Genomic DNA, 18,245 nt, shown 5'->3' with positions numbered 1-18,245 from the left:
CTGTCTAGCATTCTGATCGAAGCAACTGTTGCCTGAGGATGATGTAGGAAGCCAAGGAATGCTGCTTCAAGCAGTCATGAACACTTGCACAATCCGGAAAACAAACATTACAATCAGCACACGTCACCTGGTATAGTTCCAGGTAGAGACAGTGTTCTGTTCATCTTAGAACCGGTTTGAGGCTCAGGTGCATAGCACGCTGTTTCATTGTTTAAGACTGAAGATTTAACTCCGTTTCACTTTACACAAAGATTTCTCGGCTCTTGTAGCTATTTTCACTTGACAAAAAGCAATAGGATTTTGCCTCTGGATTTTGGAATATTGCAGAAAATAAGATCTGTGCTAAACCAAACTTTTTATTTTACTTAACACATTTTTATCAGCAGGATCATTTCCACATATTAACACCACTTCATGATTTTGATCCCAAGTGACTTGCTAAAGTAAGGCTATAAACTCACTGCATATTGCTCGCTTAGGTGCTTATCACCACCTCTAAGCTAAAGCCAGACTACTGTTTTTAGCAATTGCCCTTTTGTTAGACACAGAAGCTTTGGACATTCACTACTGGGGTTCTTTATGAAGTATTTGATGTCTTAAAACTAAATGTCAAATATGTTTTGCTTGTGTTAGACACAGAACTTACTGTATTTCATGCATCTAATCAAACACACTTTCAAAAAAATAAACGGGAAGTGTTTTGAGACTCATTACTGTTGCACTCTATTTAGCCTGGCATGTTGATATAAAATGCATTCCTAACAGCCTGCAGGAGCAGTAAGAGAAGAAGGTGTATTCTTACAACAGCCAATTTACTAGTGGCCCATAACATCTGTACCTCAATGCCTGAGGACATTTTGACAGCACCTGTTGAGGAAGGAAACTCAGCCATTGATTACTCATTAATGATAGTTAACAGGGTTGTGTCTGTTAAATAATGTTCCTGACCTTTTCTCCCTTTCTCCTCTTGTCCCTTTCTTCAGGAGCAGCGGCTGCGCTACTTAAAGCAGCAGGAGCAGCGTCAGCAGCAGCAGGCGTCTGAGCAGGAGAAGCTGCAGCGCCTCCGAGAGAACATCGAGAACCAGGAGACTCGGCTCAAGAAGGTCCGGGCCCTCAAGGGCCAGGTGGAGCAGAAGCGCCTCAGCAATGGAAAACTGGGTAAGCTCCTCAGGGACTTAAAGGATTTTATGAATAAATGCCTGCTCAGAATATTATATGACAGGAAGCGTGGAATATTTTATATAGATTATTTATTTGATTTCATGATGTTCTGTGTCCCTGAATTCTCTCGTCTCAATTCCACTTCCTTTCCAGTGGAGGAGATCGACCAGATGAACAACCTGTTTCAGCAGAAGCAGAGAGAACTAGTGATGGCTGCTACCAAGGTGGAGGATCTCAGTCTACAGCTCGAGTTGCTTAAAAATGGAAAAATGGACAATTTCAATGACAACCAGAGCTCTGTGGCTGAACTCGACCGTCTGTACAAGGAGCTACAGGTGTGCAGAAACAACAGTTACTAAATGACATAAATCAACACAACACATAGCTCCAAACACAGTATTTATTTTAATGAGCACAAACATTGAACCATCTCTTCCTTTTGTCCTTCTTCAGCTGAGGAACAAGCTGAACCAGGATCAGAACTCTAAGTTGCAGCAGCAGCGAGACGGCCTGAACAAGCGCAACATGGAGGTGGCTGCCATGGACAAACGCATCATTGAGCTGCGAGATCGGCTGTGGAAGAAGAAGGCAGCGCTGCAGCAGAAAGAGAACTTGCCTGTAAGTATCACATCAACAACATAAATAACACATATGTGACCTGATGCAGAACCCCCTGAGGTGTCTTTCTGGATAAGGTGTTGACATTTGTTAATGTGTTTTTCTTGCAATTTCCCCAAGCCACAATATTTCAAATAAGTTATGGAAAAGATGTTGATCAGAGCTCCCCCTAGTGGCCTCATATTAAAGGCTGTGTGTATGTCTCTTTCCCTCCGGAAGCCTCAGATACCCTGGCATTCAGAGCTCACCCATTCCAACGTAAGGCTCCTTAACTTAAAATCTTCTGTGTGGGAAAACCTAGTGATGCCCTCACTCGAAGGAGATCACTCCTATCCGTCTTTTTCCACTCTTTGATCCCTTTGTCTGAGATAGCTGGTGTGGATTGATTATCATTTTGATTAGAGTCGCATCTGAGTTTACACTCCCGCTGTTTTCAGTTCCATTTGGCAGAAGCAGCTTCTGCAGAGAGGAGAGGAGTAATAAGCGCATGCTGACACATCAGAAAGGCTGGAATGTCAGGGGAGATGCTATCTTCTATGACTACATAGAAATAGGAAAAGACGAATAATTAGTTTACTGAAGGCAAACAAACTTCTTACCAAGAACGTTTGCTTTTAAAAACATATTGCATAATACAAACTGAATGTAACGGATACTAGAAATACTTGAAAGGCTGAATAACCTAGTCTCTTCACTAGATCTTATTGTCGTTCTAAGCGTTGGCTCTGAGCTCGCTGCCTGGTGTCTCCCTGCTCCACTCTCCCCTTTACAGGAGTTGTTTTGAACACATGTTGCCATGGGACTGTAAAGAAGAGTCAACAGACTGTTGGGAAGGAATATTAACACGTTCACTGCCTGAGATTGAATGCTTGTGAAGGGATAGCAGAAGATGTAAGGGTGGCAACAACGAAACATAATCATTCTGATCGAGTGATGGATGATTTTATGTTTTTACCAGCTTAAAAACACAAGTCATTTGACTTTGTTTCTTTCTTTATGTCTACTGATCAGGTGGACTTCCTCTCAGACATATGCAGGTGTTTCATTGGCCGTCACCATTAACTTTCTGTCTTTCAACCAAATTAACATTCAACCAATTAACCTCAAATTTCGTTTTGCAATATATTATGCTGATTCCTATCTTTGTAATGCAAATCAAAAAGCTCCTCGATGAAATGATATTTCCCCTGTGTTGTAGATACTGTACAAAAACATTGCCTCTTGAGTTTACAGCATGCGATGTTTACTTCTGCAGTGTACAAGATCTATGAGTTGGAACATAAATAATAAATGTTATAATGTAAATGTAACATATCCTCCCGCAGCTCTGCCTGGAAGATTTCTAGATGAAGTAAAAACGTGCCACCTTATCCGACTTTAGGGAAGCCCAACTTGTCTTTTAATGTTCCCTTTACAAATCGAATAAAGTAGGAACAGAATAGAGCAATATGTGTGTTTGTGTGTGCATGCCTCTGTGTGAGTGTGTTTTAGAGATGAAGGCTTGAAAGGGCCCGGTGAGGAGGTGATTTACCCACACCCTGCCTGGAATCATAATGAGTGGGCCTTTTTCACACTGACACAAAGACCCTCCATCCAAGCTGCCTCTCTCCTCCAACCAAACAGCAAGAGTCTGTCTGACTTCACCCAAAAACCCCGTTTAACCATTCTGACTGAAGAGAGTAGCCTGCGAGCTGCCAGCCGAGAGACACCCGCACCGTATTATGATGCGTAGTACAGGGAACTAACAAAAGGCTAATATCAGATTGAAGAAAGGGATACTTTGGTATTTTGAACTGCTGTTTTATGTTTGTGCTTTTGTTTTTTCAAGAATGGCTATCCCGGTAAAGAGAGGGCTTCAAAAGACACTCATCTTCAGGTAACTAAACTAGCATTGAAGCTGATCCTAAAGTATGTGTCCTTTTTCTTTCTGATCATCTTGTTTCCAAAGGGACAGCTTGTCATCATGAATTCAGGAGGATATCTTTTTGTCCAGGGGATGAGCCGTTTTTAAAAATACGGTTCAAGTACTTTAGAGAGTCTAAAGCAGCGATACTCAACCCGCGGCTCCTTTAAGACTAGTTGCGGCTCTTTTAAGTCCCACTTAAAAAAATAATAATTTACATTAAAAAAAAAAACGAAAAACAAAAACATTGTCAGCAGAATTCATCAACATTTCATTATCACTCACAAGTCACACATCAGTCATCACACACATCAGTCTATTAAGCCGCCCCCCCCATCCCTCTGAACAACCAATCAATCAATCAATCAATCAATCAATCAATCAATCAATCAATCAATCAATCAATCAATCAATGTTTATTTATATAGCCCAATATCACAAATGTTACATTTGTCTCAGTGGTCTTCACAGTGTGTACAGAATATCAGTATGACAATACGACACCCTCTGTCCTTAGACCCTCACATCGTACAAGGAAAAACTTCCAAAGAAAACCCAGTTTAAAGGGAAAAATGGGAGAAACCTCAGGGAGAGCAACAGAGGAGGGATCCCTCTCCCAGGACGGACAGACGTGCAATAGATGCCGTGTGTAAATTGAAAAGATAATACATTTGCAACATAGGTAGTCCAAATGTTTGGAAATGCATGTGTGTATATAATAGGAAGATGAATCCACGAGGATATCCATCCAGGACCTATGATCCAGGACCACAGCCACGACTCAAGATCCAGCGCTCGCGATCCAGGACACAGGATCGCAGGATCATCCATGACTCCGGATCCCAGCGTATATAGACACCAAAAAGAAAGACATTTGGGGAAGCTGGGTTAATCGGAACATGAGTGTACACGGGTATAGACAGAGAGAAGGAAGAAGTAAGATGTCCCCCGACAAACTAAGCCTATATCAGCAAAACTAGGGGCTGAATCTAATCAGCCCTAACTATAAGCTTTATCAAAAAGGAAGGTCTTAAGCGCACTCTTAAAAACGGATAGGGTGTCTGCCGCCCGAACACAAACTGGAAGCTGATTCCACAAATGTGGAGCTTGATAAGAAAAGGCTCTGGCTCCCATTGTACTTTTAGAGATTCTAGGAACAACCAACAACCCTGCATTCTTGGAACGCAATGCCCTAGTAGGACAGTAGGGTATAATGAGTTCTTTAAGGTAAGATGGCGCCTGCCCATTAAGGGCTTTGTAGGCGAGAAGAAGAATTTTAAATTCTATCCTGTGTTCTATAGGGAGCCAGTGTAAGGCAGCCAGAACCGGAGTAATGTGGTCCCTTTTCCTAACTCTGGTTAGTACACGAGCCGCAGCATTTTGAATCAGCTGAAGCGACTTGATTGACTTCTTGGTACTCCCTGATAATAAAGAGTTACAATAATCCAGCCTAGAAGTAACAAATGCATGGACTAGTTTCTCTGCATCGTTTTGAGGCAAGATATGCCTGATCTTTGCAATGTTACGTAGATGGAAGTAGGCGGTCCTTGAAATTGATTTTATGTGGGCGTTAAAGGATAAATCCTGATCAAATATAACACCAAGATTCCTTACAGTCTCCCTGGAGGCCAAATTAATGCCATCCATAGTTAGTATGTCTTTAGATAATTTGTTTCGTAGATTTTTCGGGCCAAGTACAATAACTTCAGTTTTGGTCGTGTTTAACATCAAAAAGTTTAAGGTCATCCACGTTTTTAAGTCCTTAAGGCAGTCTTGAATTTTATTTAGATGATTAATTTCATCAGGCTTGATTGATAAATATAGTTGAGTATCATCCGCATAACAATGAAAGTTTACAGAATGATTCCTTATAATATTGCCTAACGGAAGCATATATAATGTGAACAAAATAGGTCCGAGCACTGAGCCCTGTGGCACTCCATAGCTAACTTTGGTTTGCGTGGAAGATTCATCGTTAACACGTACAAACTGAGAGCGTTCAGATAGATAGGACCTAAACCAGCCTAAAGCAGTTCCCTGTATGCCAACTAAGTGCTCTAGTCTTTGCAATAGGATATCATGGTCGATAGTATCAAATGCAGCACTGAGATCGAGCAAAACAAGAATAGAGACAAGTCCCTTGTCTGAGGCTATTAGAATATCATTTGTGACTTTAACCAGAGCTGTCTCTGTGCTATGATGTGTTCTAAAGCCAGACTGAAAATCTTCAAATAAATCATTGTTTTTTAAGTAATCACACAACTGTTTTGCGACCGCTTTCTCAAGAATTTTTGAGAGGAACGGAAGATTAGAAATAGGTCTATAGTTGGCTAAAACCTCTGGATCGAGGTTGTGCTTTTTAAGAAGCGGTTTTATCACTGCTACTTTGAATGATTGTGGAACATAGCCTGATAATAAAGACATATTCATAATATTTAATAAAGAAGTGCTAATTAATGGAAAAACTTCCTTTAACAGCTTAGTTGGAATTGGGTCTAACATGCGGTGGAAAATCACAAATTATTTCAGGTTTCGCGCTCTGATTGCAGGTGCGCAAGATAATTGCTCCGTCACACTGGGAAAAATAGCTTACAGCACTATGCAAAAATGGTAAAGGAATATAGGAAACGAAAATATGAAGAGGAATATCGAACATTTAAAGAGGACTGGGAACTCGAGTTTTTCTTCGTCTCCACCGGTTCGGGAAAATGCATCTGCCTGCTTTGTGACAATGTCATTTCACAATTTAAAAGGTCCATTTTGCAGCGCCATCACGACACAAAACACCCGAAGTTCAGTACCGACTTTCCGAAAGGTGGAGAGTTGAGGGCGGAAAAGCTGGCGAGACTCAAACAGAACCGAACTGCTCAAAAAAACGTATTCCACACTAATACGAGTGAAAGAGCAACAGAGGCATCCTGTGATGATCAGTAAACATGCTGTCTGTTATCTGTTGTTATGGGCAGTCAGCAATGTGTGTTTTGTGGTTGCAGTGAAAATAATAAATCACAGTTATTGCACTGTACATTATGCTTTTCATTCCTTAGTAACATATTACTATTATCCATATTCTCAAATGCATAATGGTTTCAGGGAGGAAAGGAGCGTTTTTGGATTGTGGCTCTTGCAAAAATATTTTTTCGTCAATGTGGCTCCTGATTAGGACAAGGTTGAATACCACTGGTCTAAAGGGACATTTGGAGTCCGTTTGTTTGGTTTGGAAATCACAAGTGCATTTAATTTATTGTATAAGATGTGGCATTCATGACTAACTTACCCTCTTTTAACTTCAAGCGTTCTCTGATTCAAGCCTGGAATTAATCTACAGGATTTCAAAAAGGTTGTGCTGTAGATTTGACATCACCTGTCCAAGATGGAGATCCCACGACAATCCAAGCTGCTTTCAAATCACTGCACAATGCTCCATTGCAACTTGTTTTATAAAAAGCACTTTCGGAGTCAAATCTTGGGTTTCAATATTTTATAAATCTGTGTAAGCTAAATCTTTTATAAATCAGCGACTGTAATGCATGTGTTTTCTTGAAGCAATGTGGTTGTTCATGGTCCTCATGAAACCATGGCCGTCATCAGCGTTATAAGGTCTCATTTTCCACTTACATACACACCTTCATAAACTCTCACAAGTGTCTTACTCTAATGCTAGTTCTTCTAGCATCAGCTACGGGTTGGAAACATTATGACTGCCTTACAAATCTTTGAACCCTTCCATACTAGCCAGAAAAAAAACATATTGATGAACAACCTGGCCCCGGTCTGGCACCACCTTTAGGCCACAGTTTTCTCAGCATTTGTATCCATTATAATATTATACAACTCTTTCTTTGTAACTTATTAACCATTAGAGCCTAAGAGGGCTTATATGGACGTGTAGTGTTTTTGATTAGTGCCCAAATGTGAAAATGTATTAAAAATATAACATTTTAGCATGATTTCTGTGATACTCATCTCAATGTCAACAGTTGTATACATTCGTAAGTTGTGGTTACTATTTTTGTCATCTACGTTTATGTGCCTGAATAGTGTTTCTCCCTTATGGCAATATTTGTGTACCTCATTCCTGAGTGAGCAATGATAAATTCAGTGCACAGGAAACTATTGCACGTTAATTGAGTTAATAGCAAACATGGAAATTCCTTTTGGAGCATAAAAGTTTGATACAATTTAAATATCCTTTTCTTGAGTAGATTGTCTATAATGAATATGCCTGCAAAATGTATCTTCCAGTTCTCCTAAACTTCCATTACGAGCTCAGGACTGAGGCACAAATACAATGCCATACTCTCTCCTGCACACGTAACACACACATTTGAGACATTCCCTCAGATCTTTGCTTCTCTAACAGACTCTCTTCTCTCCCACCTCGTCTCTGTACAGGTGCCCACAGATGGCCCAGCCGGACAGCAGTCAGGTCCGTCTCGCGTGGCGGCGGTCGGCCCGTACATCCAGTCGTCCACCATGCCCCGGGGCCCAGTGAGGCACGAGCTGCTCGTAAAACCAGCCTACCCAGACGGCACGGCAACCCTCCCTGCCCACGACCCGCAGAGCAAGGCCGGCCCAGGTGAGCAGCCGGAGACCACACAGCGCCTGCAGCCTTTTACTTCTAAAACCATTCCTTTTCATTTCTGTAACATGGCTCGAATAAAGACTCGGGGGCGGGCCATCAATAGTAAAAATGTATTCAGATAATTGAGTCAATTGCTGAGTTCTGCAACAGCTCACTTGTAAAATAAAAGCTTACATTTTCAGATCGGTTAGGGTCCCAAAAGTGTTTTCAACTACTATTCTAGGTGTTCCTTTGTGATTGTACTCCCATTAACTGTTTAAATGTGACAACACCGTCCTGCTTTCAGTAGAAGCAGTGGATTCTGGGACACCTGCTGGTTGCGATGTCGATCTGAGCTCGGAAGGTAGCTAGTTACCTCCTGGATGGTGTGTTGTGACCGAGTTTTGCTGAGCCTGAACTTTGAACTCTTTATCCTCTTTTACATTTTCTGAAGAACTTGTGATATGCTTTGCAGTGAGTGAGCCAGTTATTGAACCATTGTTCCTATTGCCACCATGTGTGTCTCTTCTGCTTTTATCCTTTTTTTAAAGTCAACTTTTAGAGCCAGTACAGACTAAGCTGCTGCACTCTCTTTCCACAGACTGCAGTAGCATGTGTGATGTGTGATGGAGTGGAATGAAGTCTGACCAAAGCAATGAGAGACCAGAGCAACATTTCCCATTTAGAAATGTTCTTTGTTCTTTCTCAGTAATTCTTTCTCAGAGGCTCTGTCTCTAGACTCGATCTCTTAGCCCTGAACCAGTCCCCCAGTGGATAGTGGGCCAGCTTTATGTTATTAAAAATGAATGATCATACACAGAAAGTAGTCATTACAAATGAACAGCACCAGGGACCACCCCTTTCCTCATTCAGTCTACTCATTATCAGCCCATGTTTTCCTATTTAAAGTAATCCCACATACAAGAAGTGAAAGTATCAGTTTTCCCCCAGTCTGTCATGATGTTGCACGCAATTATTTCTGCATGCTGAGTTGATTTGCAGCATGTAAAGAGGAGAGAGAGAGAGGGATGGGCGGGGAGGCAGAGGAATCTGCTCTTGGTATAAACCCATTCCCGGTTCTTCTAGCAGGGACGTTGTGCACAGTTTCAGGCCGGCTCCTGGGGGTTGTTCTGATCTCTGCTTGGCCCCTCAGGGGGCCCCTACCTGGGCCGTGCCAACAGCAAGACTCGAGCAAAGGGAGATATGGAGCTCTAAGGCTACTTTTGTTTTTCTTTTCTTTCGAATGCATCTTCCTCAGAAGCCATGTTCTTGCTTAAGCCTCTGAAAGAGCTGCGGGCTAAGAGAAAAGGTACACATTTGTGTTTGTGTGTGGCGCGTGTATTTCTCTCCACGGCTTTGTGTGGTTCTGTTTATTTTTAAAGGGGAGATTCCTACTGAAAAAGCTGAGATGTATATTCATAATTGGCTATCTACATTATGAGTCCTTTCTGCTTGTTTTGCCGCTGTTTGTTAAAGCGGGTTTTTGTTTGTTCTCCTCAGTTATTTTCCGCCGCTCTAAATGGGTCAGTCGGAAACAAATGCATAACCTTCAGTTGAACTGACAAGCTGTGTGTATGCTGACCATCCAAATCTGATCTTGTTGGCAAAATATGTTTTGTGTTTTTTGTGTCTTTCTACGACACCACTAAACTATGGGCACTGCAAAGGATAATCATTATGATTATGAAGACTTGACTGTCTTTGATGTGATGCTAATCTTGCTAGTTGCGAGTGCTCTATGCTTGTGTGGCTCATTTGACTGTTGATGTCTGCGGACATGCATGGCCACTGGCTGAGTCTTAGTCAGTCAACCAAAACAACAAATGATGAGTAACGATGGAGGCATAGTGCTTTTTTCAAATGACTGTTTCATGACGGTTTGCTCTGTGTGACTCTGCATACAACACAGCTTTGTGCTTCTGTGGGACAATTGTGACTGCAGAAGGTTACCACTTATCTTTATTAAAAGAATTATAGTATTTGTTTGACATTAACACATTCTCCGCCTGTCCCTTTTTCTTTCCCTCCTCTCCTGCTGGTCCCACAGGCCTTCAGCCATCCAAGCTGGCAGACTGGGGCTCTTCAGGTCCAGAATCCAACAACAACGGTCATGGTTCATCTTCAACATTGCCCCGAATGACCTCCCACTCCAACACAGAACAAGGTTAGAGCAATACACACACACACACACACACACACACACACACACACACACACACACACACACACACACACACACACACACACACACACTCCTCCACAGAAAGTGCACTGCGATCTTTCCTGGAACTGTGAAAACTGTAATGAAGGCAGAACAAAAGCTTTGAAAGGGGCTTTTGTTCCGTCTTTCTATGGAATCACGCTCGCTCTGAACATGCGGTGAAACTGATTACTGCCTCTATATGTTGTGTGTGAATAGATGAGACTGAAACGAGGAGGGACAAGAAGGTGCGTCCACTCTCCATGTTTGAGTCAACGGACATTCCCGCCACCTCCCTCCGCAAAAACCAGAGCAGTGATGACCTGGTCAGGGACGCAAAGGTGAGAATGAATGAAAACAAACTCCTTAAATACTAAGTAAAGGTCCAAGAAAATACTTGTTTAGCAGTAATACATCCATGCATCTAATTCTCTCTCTGTCCTCTCATGTCCACAGTCGGCCCCCAAAGGTCCAGTCAAGGTGCCTCCTCCAGTTCCCACCAAACCAAAAGGCCCTGGTGTCGTTCCCTATGGGAAACCAGGCCTCAACACAGGCACCTTCCCCAAAGCCAAGCCCCACAGCCAGCAGCCCCAGCCCCCCCAGGGCCGCAGCCCTCTCCCATCCTCACAGAGCCAGACACTCCCCCTCCCCTCCAAGCAGGACGCTCCACCTGCAGCCACCGTGCGGCCCTTCACCCCGGAGCTGCCCTCCTCCAAGCCTCAGACTTTAGCGGCCAGCTCCATTTACTCCATGTACACGCAGCAGGCCGGCTCAGCCAAGCCCTTCCACCCGCCGAGTGGAGTGCAGAACGCTCTCAACAGGAATCAGAGCCGCTCCAATGGATTTGTCAGTGGTAAGAATACTTTTTGAGTTTAGTCAAAAACACTGTTGTTCAGGTGACACATGAATACGGTCTTTCTGCTGTAAAACACACAATCAACGAGTATATGTATGAACACATGTCAATCTTCAGGTTTACGTATCAATCAAAGAGTATCTCTTTAAGAAGATTGAGCATTCAATCTTAAGACTAATACTGGAGTAAAAATCTAGGGATGACTTAAAGGTCACCTATTATTCAAAATCCACTTTTATACACAATAAAATACTCTGCGTTAAAAGATTCTGAAAGTGTCAGGAAAAAAGATTCTCTCACTTTTTGTCCTGATCCATTTATATAAAAACTAGGGCTGTCAAACGATTAAAAATTTTAATCAGATTAATCACAGCTTAAAAATTAATTAATCATGATTAATCACCATTCGAACTATGTCCAAAATATGCCATTTATTTATGTATATTGTTGTGGGAATGGAAAGATAAATGAAAGAAGGCGGATATATCCATTTAACATACAGTATCTATGTTTATTATAACATTTGTCTGTGTGTCAAAATGAAAGACAGCCCACACACCTATCAATCATCAAACCGTGGGGTCTTAATTCATTACGTGTTGATTTCTATCAACGGGGGAGTACTTCAGGAAAGTCGACAGAGGGGGGGGCGGCTAGTGGAGTACTTCGTGACCACAGAGTGTGAACGTTGTGATCAGCTGTTTTAGCGCAGTTCTCCAGTGAAGGGGGGGGGGGGTCTCCCTCCGCTGCCGGTTGGCGTAATTTTGGCACAATTCCGTTGTACAGACCGACGTTAACAGCAGCCCTGTCTGTGCACACGGAGACCGACTCTGTCGTCCGGTGATCTAACCGCCTTCTGGAAAAGCTTCACAAGTACGTCGGTACGCAAATGCGCTTTGAGACACAAGTGACGGTACGCATTTCAGATTACGCACATAACCTGCGTACCAGTTAAGTGCACCCCTGGCTGTACTACAGCAAGAGTATTCTCCGTCGGGACTTCCTGCAACAACACCACGCCGTTATCAAAGATGTTCTATTGAGAAGACGATCACTAAGTGACAAAAGTTTTCAAAACCGTGGCTACTGAAATCAATCTTACTAACTGCTGTCGGTGCAATTTACTCCGCGCGAGTTGGCAGACTTTAGTTTGCGTACTTTAACATCATTTTTCATGGTAGGGCTAAAACATTTATTTGTATGGGTGTAGCCTACCCCATTCATACCCTGGCGCTGCCACTGGTGGCACGTATGGGGCGGGCCATTCTGCACATGCGTTAAATGCGTTAAATATTTTAACGCAATTAATTACCGCCGTTAACGCGATAATTTTGACAGCACTAATAAAAACCTGTCTGAAAATGAGCCGATCAGATTTTGGCCACTTTATGATGTCATAATGTTGTATTGGCTTGTGTAACCATTAGCCAATCACCAACCAAGATCACCCCCCCCCCACCTTATCACCTGAATCTCCTCCTAGAGCATCATTGACTTCTTTGTAACCAAATATCTCTCAGAGGGGCGTGGGGAGTGGCTCCTTATTTTCATCTAAAGTAACAGACAGAGAATCAGCACTTTTGAAACAGGGCTGAAACAGAGGGGATTATGGGATGCTACAATGATCTGTTTGGTATTTTGAGGTAAACACTTCAGAGACATGTTTTGTATATATCTGAGACCTATAATATATTGATGAAAAACAGTATACTCGGGCACCTTTAAATCTAAATTCAGGAGTCTAGACAAGTGTTTATAAAAATAGAATATTGTGTCACTTGAGATATATTCACTGTTAAGTAGTTCTGCCCTGCTGCTGTTCTGTTTAGCATATTCAACCGGAATATATTCACACACCGTTGACCAGAGGATGAGCTAGAGCGTCTACACCATCTGTTACATCTACCCTTTACAAACGCAATAACAGGCAACCGTACCGGCTGCTTGTGACTGGAGTTGTGGAATTGAAATGGAACACATTTTTCTCCTCCCCTGAGTCAGTTCGGAGGATTGAATCAATGCTAGCTCTGTAAATGCTTACTATAAGAGAGAGATGCAAGGGCAGGTTTAAACGAAAAGTCCAATTAAAGTCTTGAATAGGCATAGAAAATGTCAAATATTACTGATGCATATACAACATATAGGTACATTATAATTAAGTATTCCATTCCAAAGTTATTTAGACCGAACTAGTATTTTATTTATATAAAAAAAACAATATACTCTGATTTGTTTGTCTGATTTTGCTTTACGTCTCAAATGACCAGAACATTGCATTCATAATTGATATTCCCATCTGGTGTACATTTTTGACCAATGTTCGCCTTAAGCAATCATTTATATTTAATAAGCAGTATCTTAGAGGAAAGAATATATTATTCTCTCCGGTTTTTCTTTTAACCATTATCACTGCATTTTTTACTTAGCGCATTGCTGACCTGAGCATCTTGTAATTATCACATTGTAATTTGCTTGGGGGCAGAACAAAGGGTCAGTTATTAGTGCATCTGTGTAACACTTGTTTCCTGTCTTTGTTCATAGTGTACGGTAAACCAGTGATCCCCAGCGGAGGCCTCCTATATCCAGAGAACCCTTACATGGACCGCCGCTCCCCTGCCTTTGAATCTGAGGTCGACCACAACGGAGCCTACAACGTGGGTCCCAGTCCATCTGAGGTCCCCCAACCCGAAACGGAGCGCACCCCCCGGCCCCTCAGCCCCACCAAGCTGCTTCCCTTCATTTCGAACCCCTACAGGAACCAGAACGATGGCGACCTGGAAGCCCTGAGGAAGAAGCTCTACAACGCCCCCAGGCCGCTGAAGAAACGCAGCTCCATCACTGAACCCGAGGGTCCTGCGGGGCCCAACATTCAGAAGCTCCTCTACCAGAAGACCACCCTGAAAGCTATGGAGACTATTACCACACCGACCACTCCCACCTACGCTGGTGAAGCAGAGAAGGCGGCGGAGGGATCTGCGGGGCCGCATGTTTCTCTAGGTGGAGCGGACCACCAATCGACAGAGACTCCGGAGGGGGGACAGCTCCCGTCTCACATCACTACAGCTAATGTCCCCGTGCCAGGACCCCCTGAGCACACCAAACCACCGTCAGCCTTCCAAGAGAGAGAGGACATTATCCCCCCTCCTCCCCCATCCCACCCAGCGCCCAGGCCAGATGACGGTCACTTCCCACCACCTCCAGGTTCTGGCTCCGAGGACGCAATTTCCAACCTCCCCCCTCCACCTCCAGAAGGCTTCCTGGAAGAGTTCCCCCCCTACCCCCCACCCCCATACCCCAGTGGAGCGGAGCAGGACAGCTTGGGAGAGGACACCTTCAACATGAAGGCCCCCGAGGTCACCGGCCAGGTCATTCTGCCACCGGTATGTATTAACACATTAAATGAGACGCAACAAAAGAAGCATTCATAATTGTCCGCTTTTCTGTCAAGCTATTTATCAATCTATACTATTTGGTGTGTTTGCCGCGTGTTCAATATATCAGCCGTAGAGATGTCTGCCTTCTGTTGAATATCTCTACGGTCTGTGGATAATCTTGTGTATCCGAGTCATGATAACTGGAAAGAGGCATTGCGCTTCAGTCTTTCAAATACATTGTTTTTGTTTTTTGAGCACCACAAAACAACTGCCATCAACTGTAGATCAAATGTTTTCGAGAGAAGGCAGACATCACCCTGTTGATATCTCCAACACACGGCAACTCGGACCCACATATTCTAAATGGATAAATATCACTAGAGGAAAAAGTTTATCTTGGATTTTGGGTGAGCTGTCAAGCTGTTTAAACACAAACATTATGTACCGGGCGGTAACCCTCGGTCTTCTCTTGTTTGTGTCCCACAGTCCTGAGTCTCAGTACAGTACAGACTACAGTTGTGTGCTTGTGTTATTAAATCCTCTCACATGCTTGTTTGTTAGCACAGTAGCTGGTCATGAGGTACAGTTATTGTGCATTCTACTTAATAAAGCTGTGCTGTTAAACAGCGCTGAGCTGGTCTGTTATATCATCATGTAATTCCTGTCAAGTACTTCTATTGTTTCTGGAGAAAATGGACCTTATTCCACTTTCAGTAAGCGGATACCCAGCCTACTTAATGTGTTGAAAAACAGTTCATACTGTATGTTCTTGTTGTTAAGCTCTTAGCGAGACTTCTTAAGTGGGTTTTATGCTGAGGGGACGGGTATTACCACCAGTGAGTAAACTAATTAGAAATAAGTATTCATGATTCCCCCCCCCCCTAGTTTTCTCCATTTGAGAACCAATTATTTGTGTAATCATGGTTTTAGAAAAATCTGTGTTTCTGGGTAAACGGGATAAGCAACGCTCGTAGAGCTGGAAAACAAGTCCCTCCTCTTCTCTCAGTCCACATTGAACGCAACCGAGTGGACGATCAGGAGGAGACTCTGATTTGACATTTTCCTTCTTTGTGTTGTAATGGCTTTTTATGATCACTGACGTGCTACACGGTTATGATTGTGTCTCCAGGGAAAGAGGACCAACTTGCGCAAGCTTTGCTCTGAACGCATCGATCACAGCATGAGAGTGAAGTTCAACCCTCTGGCTCTGCTGCTGGACTCTTCTCTGGAGGGAGAGTTCGACCTGGTCCAGAGGATCATCTATGAAGTAAGATATTTACTTTTGCGTTCTTTTGCTTAGTTTTCTGCTGTGTTAGTCGGCTACCATTGTGTCAGTGTTAGATACAAAATATCAAAAAGAGACATTTTTGTTTGCTATTTTCCGTGGCTCACACTACCCCCTTTTAAACTGTTTCAATCTCAGGTGGAGGATCCCAGTCTGCCTAACGATGAAGGCATCACTGCTCTACACAATGCTGTCTGTGCTGGACATACAGAGATTGTCAAGTTTCTGGTTCAGTTTGGTGTCAATGTCAATGCTGCTGACAGTGACGGCTGGTACGTTCACTGCTGACATGGCTGATTACCTGAGACAAGTCTGAACTGTCACAATGAGTTTTCAAATGGTTTGCATTTATTTACTCAACTCTCAACTCCTTCCTCCCTCTAGGACCCCTCTTCACTGTGCTGCATCCTGCAACAATGTGCAAGTGTGCAAGTTCCTGGTGGAGTCCGGTGCAGCCGTGTTCGCTATGACTTACAGCGACATGCAAACAGCAGCTGATAAATGTGAAGAGATGGAGGAGGGCTACACCCAGTGCTCTCAGTTCCTCTATGGTCAGTTCCTTGCTATACGTTATGAATGCATTGTTATAATTTTGATTGTGTCCTGTGTATGTTTCCGGCAAAGAAAATGATGTCTTACACTTCATATCTTTTGTGTGCTTAATCTTTGTGTTTTTCCAAATCTGTCTACCCTCAGGTGTGCAAGAGAAGATGGGCATCATGAACAGGGGAGTGATCTACGGTCTGTGGGAATACAATGGTGAAAACCCTGATGAACTGGTGTTCCGCGAGGGAGACTGCATGACCATCGTCCGCAGAGAAGACGAGGATGAGATCGAATGGTGGTGGGCCCGCATGGGAGACACCGAGGGTTACATTCCCCGCAACCTCCTCGGGGTGAGTCGAAAGTCACTGAAACTGCAAAGATGAGAAATTGTGTTTTTTTTTATGTACAAATGTGCACTGCTAACATTCCTTGTCGTTTTCTCTTAACAGCTCTACCCCAGAATTAAGCCAAGACAAAGAACGCTGGCTTAAAACATAAAAAAACCTGCACATTGCAGTCTGCCAGAGCTGTACACATACTCAAACATACACACACACTCAAATACACACACACACACACACACTCAAATACACACACACACACACACACACACACACACACACACACACACACACACGCTTTAACAGACTGGGACAGAGAAGGACACTGCTGAAATGAAGAGACAAGGACAGACCAAACAATATGAAGGATTATCTATGAACTCTTTCTGACTTTTTTTCTGTATCTACAACAGAGGAATTCTCCCTCTCGTACTTTTCCAGGCCACACTGTGTACCGTGTACTTCAGACACTTTTGGCATTGCTTTCCTTTAATCCACTTTTTTGTAATAAGTGTCTGAAACTATTTCCTACTTGACAGAAACTCAAATGTTGGGATGTGAATGGATCAAGCAGTATTTGTTATTGCGCAACAGTAATTTTTACACTTTTCGATAGTCTTTTAAAACTTGTTTTTCTGGGCTACTGGTTATTTTCTAACACTTGAGGCTCTACGTTGCATGAGGTGAATGAGTGGAATATGATAATGCTCCGTTACCATGACAATCTCTGTGGGGCTTGTTTCTCGTCATCTGTGTTGAGTGCCTGTGCCTCTGCTACCTGCACTACTGGGGTAAAATCAATCGTGACCACCACTGTTCTTGATTTAAAAAAAGAAAAGAATGAAATGATTGGTGGGAAAAACTTTTGATTGATCTATTAATGTTCATTCTGTGGTCTATGATGCCCACAAAGCCAGTCTGCTCTCCTGCAATGGCACATGGTTGAGATGCCATAGATACTGTGTATACATGTATTTCTGTCATAAACACTAGTGAGAAGTTACTTTAGGAATTATATTCTTATCTAAGTTTCCAACTCTTAAGATGCCCTTTGATCTGGAAGGAGATTTCCATCCATATGAATTTTATATTTTATTACAGCCATTTCATGACAATATTGTAAAAAGAAAAGCAAGTGTAAAACCAGACACCATGATTTTTTGTTATAATCAGTTGTACGATTTATTGTAATGACGATTTATTCAGCTGAATCAAAAATAAAGATGCAACTTTTACAATATCGGATGAGTTCCTGAAACTTACCACATATCTCTGTCAATGCAGATTGTATTTATTTTTGTTACTTTTTCTTTAGCCCTTTTGTCAGAATTATAACCACAAATGTACTGTAGTATTTCCAATATTTCCAATAAAATACTTTATACTAAAATGCAAGT

General features: G+C 42.7%; 1 protein-coding gene across 2 annotated transcripts in view; it reads left to right on the top strand.

The window, feature by feature from the left end:
- Positions 1 to 18,245, top strand: part of tp53bp2a (tumor protein p53 binding protein, 2a) — a 40,608-nt gene extending 22,363 nt beyond the window's left edge. Inside the window, exons 7-21 of one of the 2 annotated variants that reach the window (XM_034100743.1) lie at positions 984 to 1,158; positions 1,315 to 1,496; positions 1,615 to 1,779; positions 1,999 to 2,037; positions 3,608 to 3,655; positions 8,078 to 8,261; positions 10,294 to 10,410; positions 10,666 to 10,787; positions 10,903 to 11,299; positions 13,844 to 14,682; positions 15,806 to 15,943; positions 16,100 to 16,233; positions 16,346 to 16,512; positions 16,658 to 16,857; positions 16,957 to 18,245. In XM_034100743.1, coding sequence (XP_033956634.1) covers positions 984 to 1,158; positions 1,315 to 1,496; positions 1,615 to 1,779; positions 1,999 to 2,037; positions 3,608 to 3,655; positions 8,078 to 8,261; positions 10,294 to 10,410; positions 10,666 to 10,787; positions 10,903 to 11,299; positions 13,844 to 14,682; positions 15,806 to 15,943; positions 16,100 to 16,233; positions 16,346 to 16,512; positions 16,658 to 16,857; positions 16,957 to 16,998 — 2,949 coding nt within the window. In that variant the 3' untranslated portion in view covers positions 16,999 to 18,245. The remainder of the gene's footprint in view (positions 1 to 983; positions 1,159 to 1,314; positions 1,497 to 1,614; positions 1,780 to 1,998; positions 2,038 to 3,607; positions 3,656 to 8,077; positions 8,262 to 10,293; positions 10,411 to 10,665; positions 10,788 to 10,902; positions 11,300 to 13,843; positions 14,683 to 15,805; positions 15,944 to 16,099; positions 16,234 to 16,345; positions 16,513 to 16,657; positions 16,858 to 16,956) is intronic. The other variant, XM_034100744.2, reaches the window with a different exon arrangement.

This window comes from Pseudochaenichthys georgianus, chromosome 15, assembly GCF_902827115.2.
Source record: "Pseudochaenichthys georgianus chromosome 15, fPseGeo1.2, whole genome shotgun sequence".
Taxonomy (NCBI): Eukaryota; Metazoa; Chordata; class Actinopteri; order Perciformes; family Channichthyidae; genus Pseudochaenichthys; species Pseudochaenichthys georgianus.
This window is presented reverse-complemented; position numbering and strand designations above follow the sequence as displayed.